The sequence below is a fragment of the Oryctolagus cuniculus genome, chromosome 11 (assembly GCF_051225735.1).
Source record: "Oryctolagus cuniculus isolate XC-2025 breed Fujian yellow rabbit chromosome 11, ASM5122573v1, whole genome shotgun sequence".
Lineage (NCBI taxonomy): Eukaryota > Metazoa > Chordata > Mammalia > Lagomorpha > Leporidae > Oryctolagus > Oryctolagus cuniculus.
The window spans coordinates 13,464,276-13,489,918 of NC_142877.1; the positions used below are offsets into that span (position 1 = coordinate 13,464,276).

Consider the following 25,643-nt stretch of genomic DNA (forward strand, 5'->3'; position numbering starts at 1 on the left):
GGCGTACCCCCCACCCCACCCCCGCCCCGGCCTCCCGCCTCCCGCCCCGCCCCCGCGCAGAGCCCAGGATACAGTTCTCATCGCCGTTGCGGTTGCGAGGAGGCCCGGGCATGTTGAGCAACACCAGCTTGGCATCCCGGGACTTCTTCACGATCACCTCGTTCAGCCGCACGGCCGTGTGCATGCGCCGCACGTTGGACTGGTTCCTGCGGGAGCACGCAGGCGGCCAGCGCGTGAGCCCCGGGGAGGAGGCGCTGGAGCCAGCTGCCCTCCCAGGCCGCCCTGGGCTGCTGGGGCTCCGGCCCCGGCGGCAAGGCCAGGACCACCAACCCCAGACAGCTCCCAGCTGGGCTATTCAGAGACTCCAGGGGTTCCTGATGGAATAGCAGAGCAGGGACCCTGGCCAACCACAGAGAATGAAAAAAGGCAGACGCACTTACAAGTTCTCCCACTCCCTTCAGGTAACAGGAGAGAAGCAAAGAGAGAGAAAGAGAGGGGTCAGAAAAAGAGGAAGAGGCAGGGGCCTGAGACACTCATCTGCACCTGCTCCCCCAGCCTCCACATCCGCCACCTCCCCTGCCTGCACCTGCCACAAGTTCTGACCCTGGCTCCCAAGTCCTCCAATGGGGAGAGCAAGGCGGTGCCGGGGCTGGGCCTCCAGGCTGCCAGCCAGGACCCCTTGTGCCCATTTGCTCTGCCGTGGGGAGCAAGACCCATTGGGTCCTCCCCAGCCCCAGCCTTCAGCCCAGTGCTCGTACGGTTTCATGCTGAAGAAGTCCTTGATGCCCTCGGGGGAGACAGGACTGGGGCCCTTGTTCTTCTCTGCCACAGACTTGTCCTTGGTCCAGGTGAGATGCACCTTCTCGGGATCCACCTCGCCCCCCCCTTCAGGCTCCTCCCCTGGGGACGGCGAGCTGCTGGGGCAGCTGGGAGCACTCTGGTCATGGATCAGCTGCACCTGCAGAATGAATGAGGGGACAGCGGGTGACTCCTGGGAGGCCAAAGGCTGTGCTCCCGCTAGCTGGGGCCACGCCACCCAGGGCCACACCTCCTCCTCTGGCTTCTCCTCGCTGTCGCCAGCTGTCTCCTCTGGGACGTTGAGGCGGAGCCGAGTGTTGGCTGGATTCTTTCTCCGGATTGAGCCTCGAGACTCATCGGTGATGCTCTGGATCTGGGGGGTGACACAGGTTGACAGCTCTGCTGGAGGTCACCGGCCACCTCCTGCCAAGACCTCCCCGCCCCTCCCCCACAGCTGTTGGTCAGCCCGGATGCGCGCTTCCCAGAACTACCACAGTGCAGTGCTGCTGCCCCACGACCTGGCTCCCCCACCTCCTCACCATCCAGTAACGAAAGGGTTCCTGGCAGCAGCTTGAGGCTCTGAGAGCCCAGCCGAGGTAACCTCACCTCCCGCTCCCGCTCGTTCTTGGTCAAGTGCATCTGTTTGAGGATCTGGGAGCGTTGCTCCATCACCAGCGTCTTCTCATAGGTGTAAGCCGAGATGTCGCTCTCGTGCTGTGGGCGGCCAGGGGTGGGGGTGGGAGGTGAGAGCGGCAGGGGAGCAGAGCACGAGATCTGTGCCCGGGTGAAAGGTCAAGGGACAGGGAGGCCCCTTCCTGCTGCCAGACTCAGGCTTCCCAGCACCTAAGCCGGCCAGTACCTAACCCAGCTGGTATCTAACCCCGTCTGTACCTAACCCAGCCGGTACCTAAGCCAGCCGGTGTCTAACCCAGCTGGTATCTAAGCCAGCTGGTATCTAAGCCAGCCGGTATCTAAGCCAGCTGGTGTCTAACCCAGCCGGTATCTAAACCAGCCGGTATCTAAGCCAGCCGGTATCTAACGCCGTCTGTACCTAACCCAGCCGGTACCTAAGCCAGCCGGTATCTAAGCCAGCCGGTGTCTAACCTCATCAAGGGCTGTGGAGGCAAGGACTGAGCAGACAGGGCAACATTCCTGGAAGGCAGGCAGCCTGCTCCCTCCTCAGCCCAGTGCGGGACCAGGCAGGTGAACAGAGGAACTACTGAATGAGTGGACTAATTAATCACCTGAGTGAATGGAGAAGGGAGGAAGTAAGGAAAGGAACAAAAGGATGAATGAGTATATCCACGGGTGAATGGAGGGCTGAGTGAGTGGAAATATCAATGGGTACAGAAGCAGAGGAATGAACGCGGAGAGGTGGGTGGATGGATACACACATGAGAGGCTGTGGTGTCGTCACCCGGAACACAGACTAGAGTCAGCCTGCCCAGGTTCGAATCCTGACTGCCCCTCCCCGCGTAGTGCTGGGCCAATTACTTAGACCTGCTGGTGCCTCCACTTCCTAATCTATAAAAGGGACTTGCTGATAAGCTATCCACCTCACTGGCTGCTGTGTGGACAATCCGTGCCTGACCTGGAATGAGCCCTATTGGACGCAACTGAGGGAGGGAGGGACTTCGATCAGCAGGAAGAGATCTGGCATCAGGAGCCGAATGGCACGGCACAGGGTTGCCCTATGAGGTGCTGGGGCAAAGAGGAAAGAGACCCGAGGAGGGGCCCCCGCGGCGCCGGGACTCACCATCTCCACCACCTCCACCTCTGCAGTGATGCGCAGGTGGTAGAGGAAGGTGGTCAGGTCCTTCTTCATCTGAATGCTGTTGTCGTCCATCTGGGCCACAGTGAAGATGCGCATCTTGCACTTCCGCCACACCTGCGGGGTGGGGGGCGGGGGTGGTGGTCCAGGAAGACGCCTGGAGGACAGCCAGCGCCGGAGGGGCACCCACCCTCCCCACACGCTCAGCGCACACGAGCGGGCCTGAGCTCCTGTATCCCGGGACCACTCCCTGCAAAGAAGCCCCCGCGTAGGTCTGGGGTCCCCTGTTAAAGTCTCACTCGTTTGTGGCGGGGTGGGGGGGGCATCCCTCACCCTTGCAGCCAAGCACTCCTCCCCAGGACACCCAGTCACGCCCACCGTCCCCGAGTGGAGGCAGTGCGGCGGCATCCGCTCCCCTCCCCAGGAGCTCACAGGGCCGGAGGCGGTGCGGGCCGCTGAGCCCGGCCAGGCCCCTGAGCCCCGCCCGCAGCGGGCGCGCGTGCTGGGCGCTCACCTTGTGGTGCCGCAGCAGGAAGGGCAGCAGCATCAGCATGCCGCCGTCGTGCACGATCCACCAGACGTCGATGCTGCCCTCCGAGAAGCGCTCGGGGTTCCCGGGAAACATGGCCACGTTCTTGGTGACCAGCAGGGCCAGGTGGCCAGCTGTGGTTTCCCGCACCAGCTCTGGGGTGGGGGTGGGGCAGAGAGAGGGTCAGAGGGGGCCCTCTCGGCGCCCCACCCTGCCTGGCTTCAGCCTTTGCGCATCACGTGGTTGTCGCCAGCATCGCTCTCTCTGGAGCTGCATTTCTGCCTCCGTCCAGCGGCAACGTCACCAGCCCCGTCTGCGGCACGGCCTCACGGAATCCTCCCGACCCCTCCTCCTAACCGCGGTCCCCCCACGCTTGGAGGGGCTGCTTCAACCCTGACATCCCAGCTGCGTGACCTGGAGAACACTCCAGACTCCCTCTGTGCCTCAGTTTCACACCAACAGCGCAGAACTAACAAGGCCTCGCCCTCCCGAGACGGACGAGAGACTCAGCTGGCTTCGCTGTCCGGGCGCACAGAACGCACGCTACGATGGGAGGGAGTTCACTGCTCCTGCCCACCGGCACTGCCGAGGGGTCGGCCGCTCAGAGAGGGTGAGTCACGTGTGCGCCGTCACACAGCTAGGGAGCACCAGAGCCGACGCAGCCCCCTGGCCACTGGAACTCCAAAGCTGACGCTCTCCGCACTGCCCTTCACACCCCTCCTCCCAGGGCCTGTGAGCCCGCAGAAGCCAAGACCATCGTCTCATTCACAGCCGAGTCCCCAGCGGCCAGCAAAGTGGCTGGCACAGGCCCAGCTCGTCGCCGGCACGGGCCAAGTGCACAGCGGTCAGGCTGTGTTTGGGAAACCCCTCGGACTCAAGAGAAGCCCCCTGCTCGCCCCGCATTACCGATGAAATTCCTCCAGGTCTGGTGGTCCTCCTTCTGCCGCCAGTTGCGGGGCCAGCCCACGAGCACCGTGTTGTGCTGCAGGCCCCCGAGGCCCCCGGACTGAATGAGGTGGGACACGCCGTCACGCAGGTTCGAGGAGATCACCACCTGGCAGAACCCTTTCACCTTCTCCGCCTCCATCAGGCGCCGGATGGACTGCGGGTGGGGGCACGGGTTCAGGCACGGACTCGCTCCGGGCCCCTCCCCCCCCCCCCGGGCTCTGGCTGGGCCCCTGCAGCCTCCCTGCCTCCCCCTCGCTCCTCCCTCCGCCCCCATCTTCCCAAAGCTCAGCTCTGATCATGTCAGCCTGGGGCGCCAGCATCCCGCTGGCTCCCTGCTGTTTAGGATCCGTGCTCCTTTGATCAATCGAGGCTCTCGTCACCCTCCCCTCCCACTTGTCACACAGTCCCCCACCCCCACCCCACAGCACGCTCCACCCCCACTGGCCCAGCCTCCTCAGATACCACCCCCACCCAGACCAGAATTAAACTGGGTTTCTTTGCATGACCAAGCAGCTTGTTTTAACAGTTTTTCAAGTAGCACAATAGTAAGTATTTTATGGACCTGCACTACGAAAGGAGTGTTATTGTGCCCATTTTATCAGTCAGGAAACTGAGACTCAGAGAAATTAAGACTCGCCCAGGGGCCAGCGCTGTGGCGAAGGTTAATCCTCCGCCTGTGGCGCCAGCATCCCATATGGGTGCCAGTTCCTGTCCCAGCTGCTCCTCTTCTGATCCAGCTCTCTGCTATGGCCTGGGAAAGCGATGGAAGACGGCCCAAGTGCTTGGGCCCCTGCACCCACGTGGGAGACCCGGAAGAAGCTCCTGACTCCGGATTGGCCCAGCTCAGGCTGTTGTGGCCATTTGGGGAGTGGACCACACTCTACCTCTCTGTAACTCTGCTTCTCAAGTAAATAAATAAAATATTTAAAAACAAACAGGGGTCACCTAAGAACACACAGCTAATGAGGGGATTTTGAGTCCAGGTTCGGGACTCCAGCCCCACCCTCTTAATCACCACCCTGACTTCAGAGGTCCAAGCCCTGTCCCCACCTCCTGGCGGAGTGACCCTGGGTAGGTTACCTGGACTCCAGGAGTCTCAGCTTTCCTGTCTGTCAAATGGGGTCATAACAGCGACCCCACTTAGGAACAGGGAGAAGGGCACGGCGTGGTGTATGCAGGGGCTCCCAGTCCCACCTGGTACCGGCTCTAACGCAGCACTGCTCAGCATCAGCGGGTTTGAGGGCTGCTGGGTTTGCCCTGTGTTCCCTACCAGCCCTCAATCTCGGGGCCGCCACCTGGTCTTAAACACGTCCCTCGCCCACTGCTCAGCCCAGTGCCTGGCACAGGGCCACCCTTGGCCACAGCACTGAATCGCACTGACCAGTGGAGGCCCCCAGCTGCAGGCCCTGACAGATCTGCGTGAGCGGGCCAGTGAGGCAGAAACAGCAACTGTCACAAGCCATTAGGGGCGCCCTCCCCCACCCCGCCTCGCCTCCCCCAGGCTCCCTTTTCTCTCTCCCATCCCAGCCACAGCCCCGAGGGGGCAGAAGGGCCTGAGCAGCAGCCAGAACTCACTTCCTCGGCTGCCCACTGGCTTCCAAACACCTCCAAGTGTGCTCAGTGCAGACTCTGGCCACCCCAGGCCCCGCCGACTGCGCACGCGGCTCTGTGCACATGGGCCAGAGGCTGCAGCCCTGAGCAGGTGACGTGGAACCAGGGATCCAGCTACAAACCCTGCCTGTGCTTCCAGCCACTCTGTGGGCTTCAGCAAACTGCTTTCCCCCACTGGGCCTCAGCTGCTCCCTGTGCCAAACATGGATACTCCCCCTGCCGACTCCCGACAAGGTAGGGATCAGTGGGGTCTGGATGCAAAAACACAGAAAGATTTAACCTTGGGCAGGAAGAAGTCTGAGTAGGAGCCCAGCAGTCCTAACGTGAGCCTGGGTGCTCTGTCCCTAGACAAGCCACCTGCCTTCTCTCAGCCTCAGTTTCCCTATCCATAAGATGGGCCATCCTGACTCCCGAAGGGCTTTGGTTCTGTGAGCTGAATTCTAAGGAGCTCTAAGCCCTTGGCTTCTCTTCTAAAGAAAAGGACAAAAAAGCCTGAGCCCCCTTCGGCCCCCAGGTGCCCACGGCAAGAGGAGTTCAAAGGACACCTCCTGTGCCCTGGCCTCCCCTCACCCTCCCAGGGCCTCCACTCACTTCCTCCGCCCGCTGGGCCTGGGGATGGTTGTCCAGAAAGGTGCCCTCCAGGACGGAGCCCACAATGGTCAGGCCCTTCCCGGCCTTGAGCTGGGAGGTCAAGGAGAGCAGCTGGGGGTGCACCACATTCTGGTCTTGGTCCACGCGCACCAGCACCAGCAACTGAGGCCTGAGAGAGAGCAGAGCCACATCCCAGTCTCCGTCACCCTCCACTCCCATCTCCAGTCCACCGACTGCCACCCTACACCCCCACCCACCGACAGCCCCAGCACCCAGCCAGCCATCTGAACATCCCCCGTCTCCCCACGCGCCCACCCGTCCTTCTCTCCACCCACCTCGCCTATCCAGCCATCTTACCCCCCATGTATTCTGCTCTCCACTCGCCCCCTCATAGCCACATTAATTTACCCACGCATGCATTATTCGCTCATTTACCCACCCAGCCACCCCCACTCTCCATTCACACACATCCATCTCCTCACCCAGCTGCCCTCCCATACAGATCCCACCCATCCACCCTTCCATGCATCCACTCATGTCTTTACTCCTTAGTCCCTCCCTCCCGTTCGTCTGACCACCACCAAGCTAACTGCCCTAAGCACCTACTCCGGCTACCACCCATGCCAAGTGGCTGAGAATTCACAGACAAGTCATGCACAGCCCTGGTCTGGGAGACGCAGTCTAGCTGGCAGCAGCGAGGATGAGCCAACAGTGTCCCCAGCACGTGGTACAGGACTTGGAGAGATGAGGGAGGCTCTGGGCCTGCAGAGCACTTGGTGAGAAAGCGAGCCAGGCTCGGGGCGGGGGGCAAAGACTCCGGTCCCGACCCTGCCTTCTGTGACCCCTGAGACCCTCTCTGGCCCCTGACATGCTGACTTGGAATGGAATGGACGAGTCCGTCGCTGCTCTTGAGATCCTGAGAGCCCGTCACGCTGAGTGTGAGCGAGTCCACTCCCCCAGAGCCAACGGCACCTGGGAGGGTGTTCGTGTGGCTCTGCGTGGCCCTGTGCCACCTGTAGCAGCTCTGAACAGTGAGTGAACAGAGAACGAGCAGGCTGGCCTGGCGGGTGGGGAGTGGGTGAGCAAACGTCTGGGATTCAGCTCAGCCTTGCTATGGGAGGGGGCAAGGGGTCAGACAAGGCTGGACCCACGGGGCCACGCAGCAGAACAGCCCCTCACACACACACCCTCCCCACTCACCTCCAGTTCTTGGTGTGCGGGGGCCCCTCCTCCAGGCGCAAGAGGGCATAGCGGGCAGCGCTGAGAGACAGGCCTCGGATCCCATCACCCCACTCCTTCTCCGCCCTGGGGGCCGAGAAGGGGACCACGTGAGGGCAGGGAACCAGCGGGTCGCAGGGAGAACCAACTACCTGAAGTGGCTGCCCCTGGGCTGTGCCACCCATCTTGGGCTCTGAAAGGACGTGCAGGCCACTGCAGCCACCAGGCTGGGTCAAAGTCAAAGCCTTGGCTAGATGGCTCCTAAACCACTTCTGTCCATTTCACAAAGCTCCTGGCCCTGTCCCCCAAGTCCCAACCCCACCCTTATCACCCAGCTCCTGCCAGTCCAGCCTCACCGGCTCCCACTCCCTGCCTTGTCCCCACACCCAGCACCCCAGGCACCCACTGCCCCACCCCCTCCCTCCAGTCCCACCCCTCACCCTATCCCAGCCCGCCTGGCATTCACTCACCCGCGGTACTCGATGTACTTGTAGATGAGCCCGGCAATGAGCATGGCCACCAGCGCGTAATACCAGGAGCAGATGAACATGAGGGCAAGGCAGAGACTCATGCCCAGGAAGGAGAGGGTCCTGGACAACGAGGAGACCCAGCCTCTGAACCCTGACAGAGCTGTCGCTGGAGCCAGGGCTCGGGCGGCAAGTCAGAGCACAGGGCTGGGGGAGCTCCCACCAGCACATCCAGGAGGGCCGCGGGGCAGCCATGACGGGCACCACCCCAGCCTGGCTCACTCCTGAGTCACCGTGCTTCCAGGCCCTGTGCCTCTGTCCCTGCCAGACAGCCTTGGCCAGCTCGGTTCTGAGACAGGGCCTCCTGGAGGGAGACCACCGGCAAGCCAGGAGCACCCAGATGAGAGTCTGGCAGCCCCAGCTCTAGTCCCATTACGCCCGCATCTTTCCGGGCTCCCTTGGGCCAGTCCCTGCCCCCTGGCCATCTGCCCCTGCAGTCCTTGAGGGCAAGGATAGCCATGCAGTAAAACAAGAAGCACCACAGCCACTGTGTGATGAGCACTTTCTGTAACGCTCACGAGAATCCCATGAGGGTGGTGGGCGGCTGTCATGCCCATTCCACAGGTGGGAAAACAGGTTCAGAGAAGCCCTAGCATCAACCCAGGATCTCACAGCTAGGAAGTGCAGAGTCAGGATTCGAACTCAGGGCCAGGCTGGGTCCCAACCTCCACACTCTACTGAAACATGGAGCATTGTAGACAGCAGGGGAGTGAGAGTTGAGACCGCTCATGACTGTACATTATTATCTAGGATTACAAGGAGAACCTGGAGCTAGCTAGCTGGACTACCAAGTCTGGAGAAAATGGGATGCTCTATTCAGGTGTGGGATCAGGTGTGGAAGGAGGGGGTGGGGCAGTGGGTGCCTGGGGTGCTGGGTGTGGGGCCAGAAGATGGGCCAGGGTAAGGTGGGCACTGGGGCAGAGGTGAGTGAACGGTTCAGCAGTGGGGGGAGGGACAGGCACCCACCAGTGGTAATATCGAAAGCGTGGCCTCCAGTTGGGTGTCCTCAGCAGGGTCTGCACTGCACAGGCCAGGTTCACAAACATGTAGCACATCAGGAAGAACCTAGGACACAGAAAAGCCCCCCAGAGAGACCGAGATGCAAAAGGAAAGCAAAAACAGAAACAGAGACACCGGGAGAGAAAGGGGAAAGACCAGGGAGATGGAAGAATCAGCCTCTGGTGATTAGGAAAGAGTTTAAAGGCCAAACCCCCTTACAACACACCCTGATATGAGTAGGGGTGAATCTCTATATAACAAAGGAGAGGCTTCTGGGAACGGCGGGGAACTTCCTGGGGTAATTAGCATTGGGTGTGTGGTCAAGGGTCACAGCAGAGGTGATGGGGAGTGCATGAGGCCAGACACGCACATAGAGAGGATGGGGGCGACCTCGTCGAGGGAGGCGATGAGAATGCCAATCTCACAGATGCAGGCCGTCAGCAGCAGTGCCCAGGTTGGTTCTCCGTTGGCTTTGCCGTGGCCAAAGACCTGGGGACAGAGCAACCATCATGGGGACTGGGACCTTAAGGACTTCTCACTCTCCCCACCAGTCCTGGGGACCCCTGGAGCAGAGGCAGGATGCCATAACATATGGTATGGGGTGGGAGGAGGCAGAGGATGCTCCATTTCTCACCCTCTGGGGAACTCAAGGGAGTGGCAGGCTCCTGCTGTGTCCTTTCCACCCTGACATTGGTGGCCCCGTGAGCTCAAGTTCAAATGACCCCTGAAGGGGAAAAGAAGCTCCAGTGGGACGGGTGGGAGAGGAGCCAGCAGGTCGGCCAGCAATGGCTGTGACTGAGGTTCACACAGCTGTGCTTTCAGAACCATGGACAGTACTCCCTCTTCTTGCCCTTTGGCTACCTCTCTGAGTCCCGGGCCAACCACTCAGCCTAAGAAGGGCCATTTAATTTTTCCCTAAGACCAGATAGTACTCAAAGTGCTCGGATAGTGCTCATGGCACCAACCATGGGCCAAATCTCAAATAATGGCCACCCACTTCCTCAATGTAGAGCAGATGTGTCCAGGAGGCAATTCAAGGCTGGTGGCGGCCCTGTGAGGTTCACTGTGAGGCCTCTCTGGACAGAAGTCTGGCTGGTTGGTCCACTGGAGTGGGCAGTTCACCTTCCAAAACTGACCTGAAGGAAGGGCACTATGCCATCCCGAGAGATGGCCTGCAGCAGGCGAGGGGCCCCCGTGAGGCTCTGCAGCCCTGCCCCACAGGTGGAGAAGAAAGATCCGATGACAATGACCCAGGGAGATGGCCAGGCCAGTGTTCCCACCACTAAGTTGCCATTCACAGCTTCGCCAAACCTGGAATGAAGCAGAAGGGGACAGGAGATATCAGGTGAGCAATGCCACCTGATTTCCAGGGCAGGTTCCCCACACCAACTGCAGGGTCAACTGCATGCCTACCACAGGCTGCGGCTCTGGACAGGCGAGAGGAGTCACAAATCCCTAAAAGTCCTGGGCACTTCCTGTCTGTCACACAGACAGGAAAACCATTTGGCTACTCTGGGCCTCAGCTTCCTCAGCTGTAAAACGAGAGTCATTACACACCCACCTCATTACCATGATGAGAGGATCAAAGGTGCTAACGCGATCGATCCTAGCAAATGGTCAAATGTTAATATTACGCTATCCTGGGACAATCTCAGCCCATTAGAACCTCAGTGTCTCCATCTGAAAGATGGGAGTTCTGGGGGTGAGGCAGGTAGTCAACAGAGTGGTGAAGTGGGTAGATCGCCATTTGGGACGGGATGACCGCATCCTGTACCCGAGTGCCTGATTCGAGTCCCAGCTCCTCTGCTTCCAATCCAGCTTCTTGCTAATTCTCATCCTCAGAGCTAGCAGATAGTTGGGTCCATGCTACCCACATGGGAGACCCAGATGGAGTTCTGGGATCCTGGTTTTTTTCTTCGGCTTGGCCCAGCCCTGGCTTTTGCAGGAATTTGGGGAGTGAACCAGTGGATGGACACACACACATACACACTCTCTCTCTCTCTCTCTCATAAAATGAAAATAAATAAATAAAAATGTAAAACATTAAGAAAAGATGGGAGTTTTGGGCTCATCATGGGGTCAGGGTGTGAGAAAGAAAAGAATTTTCTAACCATGACAGTGTCCTAAAATGGGAGCTGCTGCCTCAGCAGAACAGTGCGCTCAAACGGCCCACTGCTGTAGTGTCCCAGGAACCAGATGCAGGGCTGTGCTGAAGGACCTGCTATGAGGACTATGATTAAATGAGATTACCAGGTTGAAGTGCCCCAAACTAACAAACGCAAGGTGTGCAAATTGTCCATTTGGCCAGGTCACTTCCATGTTTAAATCTCTTTGGTTTCCTCTGTCTTCATGTATATACTAAATTTCCAGTCTCCTGCAGCTGAAAATCGCATCTCTAGACCTGGCTCCAGTCTAGGGCGACAGAATTATGTCCCCATGACATCACTTTACAGAATCCCAGGTGGTGCCCATGGAAGGTGATTCTGTGATAAGACCTTCCCTTCACTCTGCTGGGCGTATGTGCACAAGGCTTGGAACCACGTGCATACACCCTCGCATGCACATGAGCACAGCCCTTCCTCCCCCAGCCCTTGTCCACTTTTCCCCTGAGGTTCCCTCTACCCTCTTCATCAACTGATCTCTGCTCAGCATGGACCGTGGGATGGCCATTCCTCAGTGTCACTAGCCCCCCTGTGGATACCAAATCCATGGATGCTCCAGCTCCTTATATACATGGAGTAGAGTTTTCACAGAACCTATGTACATCCTCCTCTATCCTTTACCATCTTAGATGACTTATAATACCTAATGCAACACAAACGCTATATAAGTCACTGCTGTGCTGTATTGTTTGGGGAATAGTTTCACAAGAAAAAAGTCTGTGCACGTTCAGTACAGATACCATTTTTTTTCAAATATTTTCAATCCATGGTTATCTGAATCCCAGATGCAGAATCCACAGTGATGTGCCTGAGACACCTGTATCCTCCCTTCCTCTGGGAAGGCTTCTCCAACCTGAGGACAGCCCCCTGTGTGTTCCCAGAGCCCTGACTTCCTTCATGGCCACCCTATCACTTCACTTGCAAGTGGGGTCAACACCCACAAAGAGCTCCTTCAGGACAAAAACCAGGTGTTACTTATTTCACCACACAACCCGAACCTCGGACAGCGGCCCACGTAGACATACGATAAATGCTAGATGAATTAGTGAATCACTAGATTTTTAAAGAAAAAGAAAGTATCATTATCCTAGAGGAAATGAGGCTGCTTTCAAGCTTCCAGACGCGGAGTGTCACGAGAAAGACGAAATGCAGTGTAAGGAGGTGACAGTGTAAGCAACCCCCGTGGCCCGTCTCCCACAGGCTGCTTGCGTGGGTCCCAACACCTTCCTCTTCCCTTCCTCAACCCTAATTCTCTTACTTACTTGTCCCGCAGGACGACCCCCTCAATGCAGGCCCCAAACAGGACAACAGAGCTGATATCTGTAGAATAGAATGAAGGAAAAATCCCCGAAGTGAAGTGCCCCCTCCTCCCTGCCCCCCTGCACTGGCCAGGTTAGGCTGCCCCCCCCCTCCAGCACTCCCCACCCAGGATGGCCCCAGTGCCACAGCACAGGATACAGACAGCAGAGGTGGTGGCGATGGCCAGGATGGTGCCGGTAGGGATGGACTTCTGGGCATCCCGCAGGTCCCCAGAGCGATTAGAACCAGCCATGATCCCTGTGAACAGACGAGCAGTTAGCATAGGGGCCAGGGCCACAGGTCCCAAGACAGACAGAAGAAACACACAGGCTCAGAGATAGGAGCCTGGGGTCTAGTCCCAGCACACTGACTGTGTAAGGCCTTGGGCATGTTCCTCGCCACCTTCTGCCCTTAATTCCCTCATCCATCCAATGGAAACAGAATCAGCAGCTCCTGCTTATGTGATGGGGCTGTTGCGAATTCCAACATCATCCTACCCTGCCGGTCCCCAGCTGGGTCCCTCCCACTCACCCCGAGCCCTGCTTCACCTGTCACTGAGGGGAAGTAGATGCCAACCAGCAGGGTGAAGTAGGAGGTCATATCACTGAAGACGTAGGGGTGGTCCATGTCGACAGGGGTGCCATCTGCCAGGCCCACCGAGGGCATCCCACGCCTCTCCACAATCACCCCCTTGGTCAGGTAAGAGCTCCAGAGGTTCTCTGTGGAGAGATGGGAGGCTCAGGAGGAAGTCAAGAGGCTGGGGACCAGCAGTCTGGGAGCAGGAGGTAGAGTGGGCAGGAAGTAAGAGTCAAGGTCAACCACATCCTGCTTTCCCCCGTCAGCTGTGGCTCTGTGTTACATTCCCGAAGGGACTGCTCTGAGCCAGGCCCCATGCAGTGGTTACACAACTGAATCAGACTCAGACCCTGCCCTCAACTAGTCCAACCTACTGAAGTAAATAGACACATAAAGACCTACTCAGACTGACTCAGTGTGTCCAAGTTGATCTGCCCACGCATCCACCCAACTCCAGTTCCTTTCCCAGATCCCTTGTCTCAACAAAGGGCATAAGCACCTGTTCTGATCTTGGCATTGCCTTCGATGGCCCTCTCCCCTCCCTGCTTCAAAGCCATCCCCAACTTCTGTCCACTTACCCTTTCTTAGCATTTCTCAATATGCCCCTTCCCTCCATTCCAGTGTTCCTGCACCTTGGCACTAGCAACACTTAGAGCTGGATCGTTCTTTGTTGTGGAGGAGTTACCCCATGCCCTGCAGAATGATTAGCAACACCCTGGCCCCTGTGTATACCCCTTCACTTCTGCCAACCAAAGCTGTCTGCAGATATGCAAGGCCAAGTGCCTCCTGGGTGGTGAAACAGCCCAGGTTGAGAACCATGGCCCCACCCCCACTGACATTGTCCCATCACCCTACTTCATTAAATCATCTCCCCCAGACCACCAGCCTCAGCCTCCACCTATTTTCTCTCCTGCTTCTTAACCCTTTTCATAGCACAAGCCAAAGCAAACTTTCAGGAATGAAGGTCCGACCACATGCCCTCCGTACTCAAAACCCTTGGGTGCCTTTGGCGTACGGGCCGAACTCTTCAGCATGACTTCCGGGGCCTGGCATCCTCCCCAGCACCACTCTTTGCTCCTCCTGCCTTTGCACTTAGACCCCAGTCATCCTGAATTACTTGTGGTTGGAAGGACACAATATGCTCTTCCGCATCTGCATGCTTTTAGGCAAGCTGTTCTTCGTCTGTAATTCCCTTATTCCCTAGCATAACCGAAAATCTCTTTTTTGTCCTTCAAAGCCCTCTTCGGGCGAGTCCAGGAAGTCTGTTTTTGCCATCTTCTGCACAGAAAGCTCCCTCCCCTGGGAGGTCTCTGAGGATACATCTCTATTCCATGAATGCACGTCTAGGCACGTCATAATTTATTTGCTAATACATCTGTCTCTGCCATTAGACCCCTGGAGGCCAAGGACTGTGACTTATTTGTCTTGTATTCCTAGTGTTTAGCACAGGGCTAGACACTTAGGAGGTACTTAGTGAACACTTGTCAAACTGATGACTTTTCTGCCGTGAGTGGTGAGATACTTTTCTCTCTTTCATCTCTACCCCTCCATGATACCAAGGATAAAACATAGCCCAGACTAGATGCTCAACTAAAACTGATTGAATTTAACTGGATCCCAGGACAACCCCTTAATCCTGACCATTTGACCTACGATCCCTGCAGCACTCCCTGGGTATCAGCCCTCTTCCCATCCCCAGACCTTTGATGAGGCCACTGGCAGCACCAGGAATGCCCTGGATCTCTGTGACATTGTTTCGGGTGAAGTACTCATCACAGGTGGCGTTGAGGAAGCGGGAGGAGCAGAAAAGGCCCCAGAGCCGTGTGGTCACTGTCTCATTTCCTTCCCAAGCCAGCTTGGCACAGACATCAAAGCCATGGCGAGACAGTGTGCGATTCCCCAGGAGACAGATCCTAGGGAGAGAAACAAGGGAGGAAGATGGGGAGGCACACTCCCTTGCCCTTGGCTCCACAACAGAACCACCAGGGGAGCTGTGAAAAACATGGATGCTGGGGCCCCATTTCCAGAGATTCTGATTTAATTTGGATGGAATGTGGCCATTGGCTTTTCCTCTTTCTCTCTTTCTCTCTCTTTCTTTCTTTCTTTCTTTCTTTCTTTCTTTCTTTTTTTCTTTCTTTTTTCTTTTTTCGTCTCCCCCAAGCAATTCTAACATGCTGTCAAAGCAAAACCACAGCAGGGGCCGTGCCATGGCTCAATAGGCTAATCCTCCACCTTGTGGCGCCGGCACACCAGGTTCTAGTCCCGGTTGGGGTGCTGGATTCTGTCCCGGTTGCTCCTCTTCCAGGCCAGCTCTCTGCTGCGGCCCAGGAGTGCAGTGGAGGATGGCCCAAGTGCTTGGGTCCTGCACTCCATGGGAGACCAGGAGAAGCACCTGGCTCCTGCCATTGGATCAGCGCGGTGCGCCAGCCGCAGCGCGCTGGCCGCGGCGGTCATTGGAGGGTGAACCAACGGCAAGGGAAGACCTTTCTCTCTGTCTCTCTCTCTCACTGTCCACTCTGCCTGTCAAAACACACACACACACACACACACACAGCAGGGCAATCCTGTGTTTCAGCACCATGGACAGCAGTCTCTGGGTGCTGTCCTCTGGCCAATGGGATGCGGGAGACTCTCCTAGACAGTAGCAGAACCAACAGAGATCTGAGTCCCTGGGTCCTCTTTTCTGTGTCCTTTCCCACTACAGAGAAACTGTCTAATACTAGGAGGTTGAGCCATTCCAGGAGGTGTCCCACCCAGGAGAGGTCTCCCTGCCACTTGAATGCTCACTCTAGAAGCCATTCCCACTTTGTTCTTCCCAAGCCCATCCCACCATCAAGCAGTTGACCCTCCCACCTCCAGAAGGGTTAGCTCATTTGAAAAGACTGCCCCCAAACCAAGAGGGATTCTTCCCTCCCAAGGGAGCTGCTGCCAACCCACACCACTCAGATTCTAAGAGGTAGGGAGAGAAGGTTTGGCAGAGATTGATGTATAGACCCTGAAAGGGGCCAGGGAAAGAGGAGGGCAAAGCTTCAGGCCAAGAGGGGCAGCACTCACGGGAAATTTGGTGGGTCGAAGGCAGACTTGATGACCCCAGCATAGATGGCCAGGATGGAGAGGATGACACAACCCAGGAAAACCAGGGCAAACTTGTTGACATACTTGACACCCACAAAGACCACAGTGGCCATGCAGGTGAGCACACAGGTGCCATACACACGCATATTGTTCAACATGGCGGCTGCCTCCCCACTGGCATCTTCTGCCTTGAAGATGGCCATAGCTGGGAAGAGGTAAGCCTGTAGGAAAGGGGAAAAGAGATCAGGAGAGTACATAGTAAAGAGCAGCTGAGAATCACCCCCAGGGAATTAACCTGTGTGTGAGGGCTTTGGGGGCAACTGATGCTCATCATGGCAGTGACAGCCAGCACTGGGGGGGGGGGGGTGGCCAAGGAAGCCAGTACCTGTCCTGCAACAGCTATGATGCAGTCATTAAAAATTGACACTCAAAGATAAGATACTGGGAGCAATTTTTTATTCCAATTCATTTGGTTGTTAATTATAAATCTTAAAAAGCATGTATTGCTTTTATTATTTCTAATAGAAATGTGGAAATAAATTAGATGTTCATCACTAGAGGCTGGGTGAAGAAATCATAATATTCCCACATAGACCATGCAGCTATTAAACAGGATGACATAGATTTCTATGGACCCATCAGAAAATGATCCATGTTATACTAGGTGAATACAGACAAGTTTAAAAAGCAATGTGTCTTATGATCTCATAATTGTAAATTTATGTGTGAAGACACACCCATACACACATGTATCTGTGTGTGTGTGTAAGTTTATCAAAGTGTTATCAGGAGTTTCCATGAATCTTGAAAATGTGCATAATCTTTATTCATTTTATACCTATGTATTTTTTTAAATTTCTACAGCAAATAGCAAGATGTTCACATTCTTACAAGTCATCCTCAGTTCACTTGCAAATTGTATTTACAAACAGAGTTTTGAGTTACGTAGGGGAATGGCCGCGGTCTAGGGTTATATTTGACAAAGGCAGAATACAACGTCACATAGAAAAACAAAAACTAGAAGGAAATACACCAAAAAGTCAATGGTAATTCTCTCTGGGTATTGTTATTTCCTTCTTCACATTCTGTCTTTATGTTGAAATGTTTCTAATTTCATGTGATGGGCAAAATATTTAATTTTTAACGAAGCGATTGGGGTCCATCGTTCTCTCACTGCCTCCTCAGGCCTTTTACTCCCCATCCATCCTCCCTGTGCCTGCACTCTTCCAGCCTGGCCCCAAGCCAGGAGCTGTGCACCTGTTAGTTCCAGTTCTCTACAGCTATACCAAACAGGGGACAACTCCAGACTTCAGAAGTCAGAAAGACACAGGTTCATATCCCTGCCACACATCCTCTACACTCTCTGAGCTTGCTTTCCTCATCTGTGAAATGGCCACCTTCTAACTTATGAGAGGTGGTGGGGATGAAATAAAATGATAAACTGCAAGCCTTGGAGCTCACATAGAGCAGGGGCTTGGCAAGTGTCCGCTCTGGTACCCTCACCTGCACTGCCTCACCTGCACTGGAAGGGCAGGAAGAACAGAGACCGAAGTCAGCAGCCCTGTCCTTCAAACAGTGCCCAGCAACCTGCTCCCGCCCCCGAGTCACTAGTGGGAACGGATGGCTCTTCTCCCAACAGCCTTCTACAATTATCACTCACAGAGGACTTGGCACAGTCCCTGGCACGCGGTAGGCAACACGAAATAGTAGCTATCAGGTGGCATTACTATTATTATTCTACCATTACTTGAACTCTTAACCCACCTCTGCCAACCACCTACCTGCTAGCTGAGTGGCCTTGAGCAAGTTATCCCACTTCTCTGAGCTTCTCACTTGTAAAATGGTCATCATGATACTTAAACCTTGTAAGCATTCAAGAGAATGACTATAAAGCACTTGGAACGATGCTGAGAGCTCAGTGGGAGCCTGATACGCGACAGCTGTTTGTGTTACATAATTGTCGTATCTCGTCTCACCCACTAGACTGGGAACCCTGTCAAGACACAACCCCATCTGATTTCTCTGTGGCTTTACTGAATGGCCTGGCCTACAGGAGGTGTCCAGGGAGCTTTGGTTAACTGGCTGACAACCTGGGACCCCCACACCTCCTCCTCAGCCCCTCTCACCAGCAGGATTTCGATGGTGCCCAGGATGTACATGGCCCCAGCAAAGGTAGTGCCCAAGTAGAAGCAGAGGCCCACGGCGCCCCCAAATTCTGGGCCCAGAGACCTGGAAATCATGTAGTAGGAGCCACCAGCTGCAGAGAGAACCTAGTATCAGCATGAGGGGGGAGGGGCTGCTGTGGGGGGTGAGGGGACAGTGACAGAGGCAGAAGGAAGCTGCTCTGGGTCTCACAGGCCCCACAGGCTGCAGCCCCAGAAAGGGGCCTGGTGGGAGACCCCGTGTGGATTTTGCCGCACTAATTACCATATTGCTAATTGCTCTGTAAGGAGGTCATGCTCAGAAAACAGGACAGGAGAAAAGGGGGTCTCAGGCTGAGGGGCAGGGCTGCCATTGCCCCCCACTCAACACCAGCTGCCTCTTCCCCCTCCCCAACAGGGCTGGCCCAAACTAAGCCATCAGGGGTCGCAGCCCAGGCCCCTGGTCTGCAGTAGCCTCTCCTGGGTCCTGATGGCCCCCAAAGCCCTGGGCCCTGTCTCGCCACCTGACCAGCGCCGCCCCCATTCCCCTCCCTCCAGGGAGCCCCGGTCACGTACCAGGCACAACACCATTGGTGGCGATCGCACTCATGGAGATGGCTGTGAGCATCGTCTGTGGGGGGAGAGATCATGAGAGCGGTGGCTGGGCGAGGGCCAGGCCTCAGACCCCGTAAACACCAGCCAGACCCACACGTCCTCTTCGGCTGAGCCTCTCCCTGGGCCCGATCCAACATCTACTCCTGCCAAGTCCTTCTCAAGAAAACCCCTGATTCACCACGCAAACAGCAGGAGCAGAGCCTGGGGCGTCAGAGTGCTCCGGAGACCTCAGGGCGACCTCCGAGCAGCTCTAGGACCCGAGACTACTCATGTCACTTCTCTGGCCTTGGTTTATCCATCGGTAAAACACGCACACCCCTTGGCCCTGGCTACGTCATATGCAGAGGCATCTCAGGGTCACGTCCAAGAACATACAAATGTGCCCAGAAGTGCACAGTGTCGGGGGAGCTTTTGAGTCTTCAGAGAGGAGGGGAGGAATCCATCCTGTTGTGACACTCATCACTTTGTGAGGTCAGAACCCACGAAAATGTCACCAATTAAGGGATTACCGGTGACTTTGACTTTTTTCCCTACACTTCCCAGTTTCATCAATGAACCTGTACTCCTTGTGTAATTACACACACATCCAGACCCAGGCGAGACCTGGCCAGCAGCCTTCAGGGACGAGAGAGGCAGGAGGGGCCAGGTAGATCTGACTGACTCTCAAAGACCAGAATCAGGGGTTCCTATAAAAGCTCAGGGCTCCCACGTCCAGCCCCCAGCCCCGGCAGTCAGGGGGTCGCAGGGGAGGGGTCACTCACACAGGAGCAGCAGATGAAGACCATGCAGAAGGCCTCCATGATGCCTGCAATGCCCACCACCCAGGTGAGCCGCAGGAAGAGGATGACGCCGAAGATGTTCTGCAGGCACGGCAGGTAGACGCCCATGAAGGTGCCCATGCGTGGGGCCTGCCAGGGGGGCCAGAGTCATCGCTGCAGCCCTGAGGCACCACCAGCGCCCCAGGCCTACTCCTCCCCCACGTCTCCCACCCCCATCTCCTCTTCTCTCCACACCCACCCCCTCCCCACCGGAGCTGCCCCTGCCTGCCCTCAGCCCCCTTCCCTCCTCTCCTCCAGCCTCCAGCCTCCCACCCTCCGCCTCCAGCATCCGTGGTTCCATCCAAGTCCACTTTTCCTCCTTCCTCCACCCTCCCCCACCGCTTCTTCCCCAGGGCCCCCACCTGAACTGGCTTCTTTTTTCCACCCTCATTGTTCTCGGCTTCTTCATGCTCCCTACTTCCCTGGGGCAGGTTGGTGTAGTTGGCCAGGCCACTGAGTAGGGAGGAGACCATGGGGCTGGTGTCCATCTCCTCCTACAGAGAGGGAAGGTAGTAATATTAGGCTGGGTGGGCCAAATGGTGGGGACGGAGGGACAGATGGGACCAAGGAGGTTGGAATGAGAAGGAAAAGGAGGAGGCAAGGAGGGCAGGGCGAGGCGAATGGAGGAGGGAAGAGGGGAGCAGGGTGTAGCAGGACTCAAGCCAGAGAGGGAGAGGAGTGGTGGGGAGGTTCAAGGAAGAAGGTGGCCTGGAGGCACGGGTGGAGAGAGGGTGCTGTTCCCTAGGGGATGATGCATTGTGGGTGAGGGCACCGCACCCCCAGCAGCCCACCTCGAACAGGGCCATGTTCTTGCCATCGTATTCTTTTCCCTTCTCCGTGTCGGTGCTGTTGATGAAGGGACTGCTCTCCTTGGGGTTGCCATCACCTGAGAAGGCAGAGGAGTCAGGGGCCTGGCTGTGTGGCCATGTCAGCCCTCCAGACCTTGGCTTTCACCGTGGGAAAGTGGAGCTGACTCTCCCTGCCCTGCAGGAGCTTAGCTGACAGCATGTAGGAAGAGCCCCACGTGCGAGTGCTGCCCCGCTTCGCTCCCCAGGGTGCCCCGCCCCTCTCCAGAGCTCCCTTCTGGACCGAAACTGGGCCCAGCCCAGTGTGTTGGGATGGAAGCATGCTCTCTCCCACGGGAGGGGAGCAGAGAGCAGCCTGACGCCCTGAGGACGCCCCCCACTCCATTCTTGGAGGAGTGACCCCCCCCCTTGGCACCTCCTATGCCATTCATTCACCTTCAGTCAACACACACGTACTATGCGTCTACCAGGTACCACCACAAGGAGCAGCACCCAGAGCAAGCCACCGTCCCTGCCTCAGGGGCAGGGGAGATGAGGCAGCAGCCAAGCACTGCCGATCCAGGGAGGCAACTTCCATGGGAAAAGCCGCATGGGAACACGCGGCTATGGGAACACCTCGGCCCAACCTGGGAGATCACAGAGGGCTTCCCAGAGGAAGTGTTGGCTGAGAACTGAAGGATGAGTAAGAACACGACTGGGAGGGAGGCGGGGCGGGGTGGGGGGTGTCGCAGGCAGACAGAACAGCAGAACAGCCTGTTCAATGGCCCAGAGGTGACAGTGAACAGAGCGGGTTAGAGGAGCCACATGAAGTATCATCTGGCGGGAGGCGGGCACATCCAGGGCTGAAGTTCAAGCGGTGGCTGTGGGAGGTATGGGCTGGGTCCTATTCAAGGCTTTGGACCTCATCCAAAGGACAATGGGCAGCCATTGAAGACTTCCAGGCAGAGGAGCGCCATGAACAGACTCAATTTTAGAGCCATCACTCTGACCCTTAGCAACTAGAGATGCTTGGTAATCTGAGAAATGGCTGGTTTCTACTGAGGTCACAGAAACGTGGGGCAAGAATTATTGGTACAGGGTCAGCGCTGCGGCTCACTAGGCTAATCCTCTGCCTGTGGTGCCAGCACCCTGGGTTCTAGTCCCGGTTGGGGCGCCGGATTCTGTCCCGGTTGCTCCTCTTCCAGGCCAGCTCTCTGCTGTGGCCCGGGAAGGCAGTGGAGGATGGCCCAAGTCCTTGGGCCCTGCACCCACATGGGAGACCAGGAGGAAGCACCTGGCTCCTGCCTTCAGATCGGCTGCACCGGCCGTAGCGGCCATTTCGGGGGTGAACCAACGGAAGGAAGACCTTTCTCTCTGTCTCTCTCTCTCACTGTCTAACTCTGCCTGTCAAAAAAAAAATAATAATTATTGGTACAGTCCTAGGCCAGATGTTTGGGGAGGGCAGAGACAGATCTTGGATAGTGCCTGGGGTTTCTAGCATAGGCAAATGAGTGGGTAATGGGGTGCTATTTAGCAAGTGGGAAGAAAGGGAGGAGTATGGGATGGCGAAAACGTGAAATTTAGTTAAGGCTAAGGCATTCGAGCAAATACATCCAGCCTGGGTGCACGGGTCAGGATGCACCCAGGAAAGAGGCAGGAGAAGGAGATGGAGACATCCATGTAAACGCGTGCAAACCCAGGCACTGGCTGAAATCACTCAGGATGAAAGTCTTCAGGCCATCAGGGGACGGGACTTTCCGAAAGCTACAGGCAGCCCCCATAGGCTCTTTCCGCTGCCCCGGTCCCAGGGCTGAACCCCAGTGGCAGACATTTCTCTGGATCCTGAGAAACTTCTCAGGAACCAAGCCCCAAGAGCAGCTCAGGCCCGGTAGATGCTGGCTCTTCTGTGCCCTCATCTCCAGCACCTCTCCTTCCCTGTCCCCATCTGCTTGGCCAGGCTACACCTCTGGAGCACGCCCTGTCCCTGTTATAAACCAAGCCCATCCTAACACGGGAGAGGAGGCAAAGAAGCATGCCTCACCTGCTCCAGGAAATCCAGTGCCCAGCCTCCCACCATCGCCTCCACCTCAGCTACCCAGGCTGAGGCTCCTGGTTGCCAAATAGGACCTGCCCTGCGTCAGTGCCTCTCACAAGCATGTGTGAGTTCCTGGGCATAACAGACTCACCCTCCCCCTGGGAGCCCGGCACACAATAGGTGCTCATAAAAAAAAAATCTTTGGAGTAACTTCTCCAGGCACCCTTCCTGAGCAGGGACCAGAAAGAAGAGTGAGGTGGGTCCCCTCTGCTGGCAGAGGCCGCCCGCGTCCCCACACCAGGACGCAGACTGCAGAGGCTGACGGGGCAGGAGATGCCAGGAAATTTCCTAATGGAAAGACAGAGCGGAAGTCACGCGGATCCAGGTGCATCCTCACATGGGGCAACTCACTTAAACTCCCTAAGCCTCAGTCTCCACCTCTGTAAAGGGACATGGGTGCGCTGAGCTCAAAGGGTTGCAGGGATACCAGGAAAGGCTGCCCACTGGGTGTGCCCAGCACACTGGCCAAGCCCCCGCAGCCACTACTACGGTTATGATTATTAACAGCGTTATGTGTTGCTGACCCAGCCCCAGCTCCCCAGCCCAGGGGCTCTGCTTTCTGTAGGGTCCTCTCCCCCACGATGTCCCCTCAGGACCAGAACAGACAGGCGAGTCCCTCCCCTCCGCCTTTCACACTGGCTCCCAAGCTCTGTTGCCTTCGCGGGGGCAGAAGGCGCGTAGGGGGCAGGAAGGTGGGCGTCCGGGCCGGAGACCCCGCAACTTGGCGGCCCTGCACCAGTCTCCATGGCGACCGCGCGGGCCAGAGAGCGCAGCTCCGAGCCGGCCACGCGCCCGCAGCCGCTTATGTAACGCGGCGCGCAGCGCGGAGCTAGACTCCCGGCCGGATCCGGGCCAGGAGAGGAGGGCAGGGGAGGGGGCCGCACGGTAGGCTCGTTCTGGGTCTCGCCTTTGCACTCGCCGCTCCGGCGGGACGCCAGGCTCGGACCGTGTCTGCCAGAGCCGATTGCATCCCCTTCCGGGAATGCCGGCCTCACTGGTTGAGGGGGTTGGGGGCTGAGCTTCTTTCTGGGTCCTCAAAGGAATAGGACAGCTAAGGGGAATTTCGCCCTGATTCCCCAGAGCCAGGAGCTAGGGTGATGCGGGAGCGGCGAGCTGTGCGGCGCAAGAGGCAGGGCCAGACTGAAGCTGAGCCCTCCCCACCCCCGCCCCCTGGGAACTCTCAACCCGAATCGGCTTTCAATTAAGCTGCGGCGGCCAGAGCTCCCAGGGAGGAAACAGGCGAAACGGCGCGGGCTAGGGAGCCTCCCCCGGGGCCTAGGGATGGGCCCGAGGGAATCCCCAGGCCACCTTGGGTAGGGAGAGGGGGCATCAGACCCCAAGGAAAACAGGGCCTGGGGGGCAGCGTCTATATCCTTGAGTTCCACTGTAGTCCAGAGGAGCCCTCTCACTGGGGCCGTTCCCATCTCCCCGCGGTCAACAGTCCAAGAACCTGGAATCAGACACCAGGGGCTCTTGATCTGACTCTCCCTCTTCCTTCAGGTCCAGAAGACCCAGAACACTTCCTGCCACCATCTCTGAGCGTTGCTGGGAAGTCCTCTCTCTATGGGACCCAGAACGCCTGACCCAGGCTCTAGCCCTCCAGTTCCAGGTCCTAGGCCCTATATATAGAAAGACAGTCTCCAGATAGGCCCACTACACTCAGCTCTGAAATGAACAGGGAGGGGACAGACCAGAAGAGTTCCTAGCCCCTCTTCGGCTTTAACACATAGATAGCTCTTGTCTGGGCCTCCTGAGACCCCAGGGAACCCCGGAGCCCCCATGAGGCCTTGGTAGAGGAAGCAGGTGCCTGGGGCTGGACCAAACCTTGTGTCTGGGGGAGCAGAGAGATCACCTCACAGGCTGAGCACTTGTTTGGAGGGGATCCTAGGTGGAAATTCCCACCCCCCCCACCCCCACCTCAGTGCTGCTGCAGCAGACTGGACTTTGCCAAACTCCCTCCCCCTACGGTCAAAGCCCGCGGGGAGGAGGTGACCCCGGGGTCACTGGGGAGATGGATGAGTTGGCCAGCTGGTAGCTCTGGCCCGGCTCAGCCCCAGGGAACTGGGATGGAGAGAGGGGTGTCTCAGACCAAGGATCAGGGACCCTCGTGTCCCAAGCCTTCCCAAGGGGCCTGATGACCCTGCCTGAGATGCAGGGTCCCCAGGGTCTCAATGAAAGCTGCCAGTCCCTCGAAGACCTTGCTCCCTTAGCCCTCAGGGGCCCTCCAGCTGTCGCCCAGACAGGGCTGCGGGAGTCTCGGCCCAGAGGGTCAAGCAATGCCCAGGGGAGCGTTTGAAGGTGCTGAGCGCAGACAGCAGGCGCGGGAGGCACGCTAGTGCGCAGGGGACGCAGCGCCGCCGGAGGGTGGGGGGTGGGGGCGGCTGACAGCCGTGATGGATGGCTGAGGCCGCTGGGGGGCGGCTGGGGGCCTGGGAGCCCGAGGGGGTGGCTGGCCCCAAGACCTCAGAGCAGGGAAATAGCGGAGGAGGGCGGCAGGAGCGCGAGCGGCCAAAGGACTAGCTCCTAGCCCCCCGGCTCCTGACAAGTCTCCGCACCCACCGCAGCGCGTCCGCAGTGTCCGCGCCGCGGCGCTGGCGATTCGGCCGCTGGGACCCCATTTCCGAGGCCTCACTGGGAATCCAAGCTGAGCTAACTAGAAAGACTCCCCCCTGCCCCGCCCTGGAAAGCTCACTGCCGCCCCAGGGACCCCGAGGAGGGGGAAAGGAGAAGGGAGGGTGAGCCTGCTTCCCGTCCTGAATAGGAACCCACGGGGAAGCGAGAGGGAGATTCCGCTAAGTAGTGCTGAAAAATCTACCGGGAAGGCACGTTTCACAGTGAGGTCGGACCCCGGAAAGCCTTGGGGGAGGGGGCCCCGATTGCACCAAGTGTCCCCTAAGAAGCCGCTGCAGCCCAGACGGGGGCAGTCATATGGCCCCAGCCCCCCACAGACACCTTTCCCCCAGCCTTCCAGCTGGAAGTCTCAGAGCCAGGGACTGCAGTACACTGCGCCCCCCGGCGCCACCGGTCCCGGCTCTGCGCCAGGACTCCTGGGTCCCCTCTCAGGAAAAGGAGCTCTCCTCCCGCC

General features: G+C 57.6%; 1 protein-coding gene across 4 annotated transcripts in view; it reads right to left on the reverse strand.

Moving 5' to 3' along the window:
- SLC12A5 (solute carrier family 12 member 5) overlaps positions 1-25,643 on the reverse strand; it is a 36,396-nt gene that overhangs the window by 2,534 nt on the left and 8,219 nt on the right. For 3 of the 4 annotated variants that reach the window (XM_051844978.3, XM_051844981.3, XM_051844980.3), the window contains exons 2-25: positions 20,470-20,564; positions 20,041-20,172; positions 19,622-19,768; positions 18,822-18,876; positions 18,231-18,361; positions 16,084-16,325; positions 14,731-14,942; positions 13,002-13,172; positions 12,613-12,711; positions 12,417-12,474; positions 10,129-10,303; positions 9,363-9,481; positions 8,960-9,058; positions 7,937-8,056; positions 7,449-7,553; positions 6,249-6,417; positions 4,005-4,200; positions 3,084-3,253; positions 2,555-2,686; positions 1,405-1,512; positions 1,049-1,171; positions 759-958; positions 441-455; positions 73-206 (exon numbers count right to left, since the gene is read on the reverse strand). In XM_051844978.3, coding sequence (XP_051700938.3) covers positions 73-206; positions 441-455; positions 759-958; positions 1,049-1,171; positions 1,405-1,512; positions 2,555-2,686; positions 3,084-3,253; positions 4,005-4,200; positions 6,249-6,417; positions 7,449-7,553; positions 7,937-8,056; positions 8,960-9,058; positions 9,363-9,481; positions 10,129-10,303; positions 12,417-12,474; positions 12,613-12,711; positions 13,002-13,172; positions 14,731-14,942; positions 16,084-16,325; positions 18,231-18,361; positions 18,822-18,876; positions 19,622-19,768; positions 20,041-20,172; positions 20,470-20,564 — 3,207 coding nt within the window. The remainder of the gene's footprint in view (positions 1-72; positions 207-440; positions 456-758; positions 959-1,048; positions 1,172-1,404; positions 1,513-2,554; positions 2,687-3,083; positions 3,254-4,004; positions 4,201-6,248; positions 6,418-7,448; positions 7,554-7,936; positions 8,057-8,959; positions 9,059-9,362; positions 9,482-10,128; positions 10,304-12,416; positions 12,475-12,612; positions 12,712-13,001; positions 13,173-14,730; positions 14,943-16,083; positions 16,326-18,230; positions 18,362-18,821; positions 18,877-19,621; positions 19,769-20,040; positions 20,173-20,469; positions 20,565-25,643) is intronic. The other variant, XM_051844979.3, reaches the window with a different exon arrangement.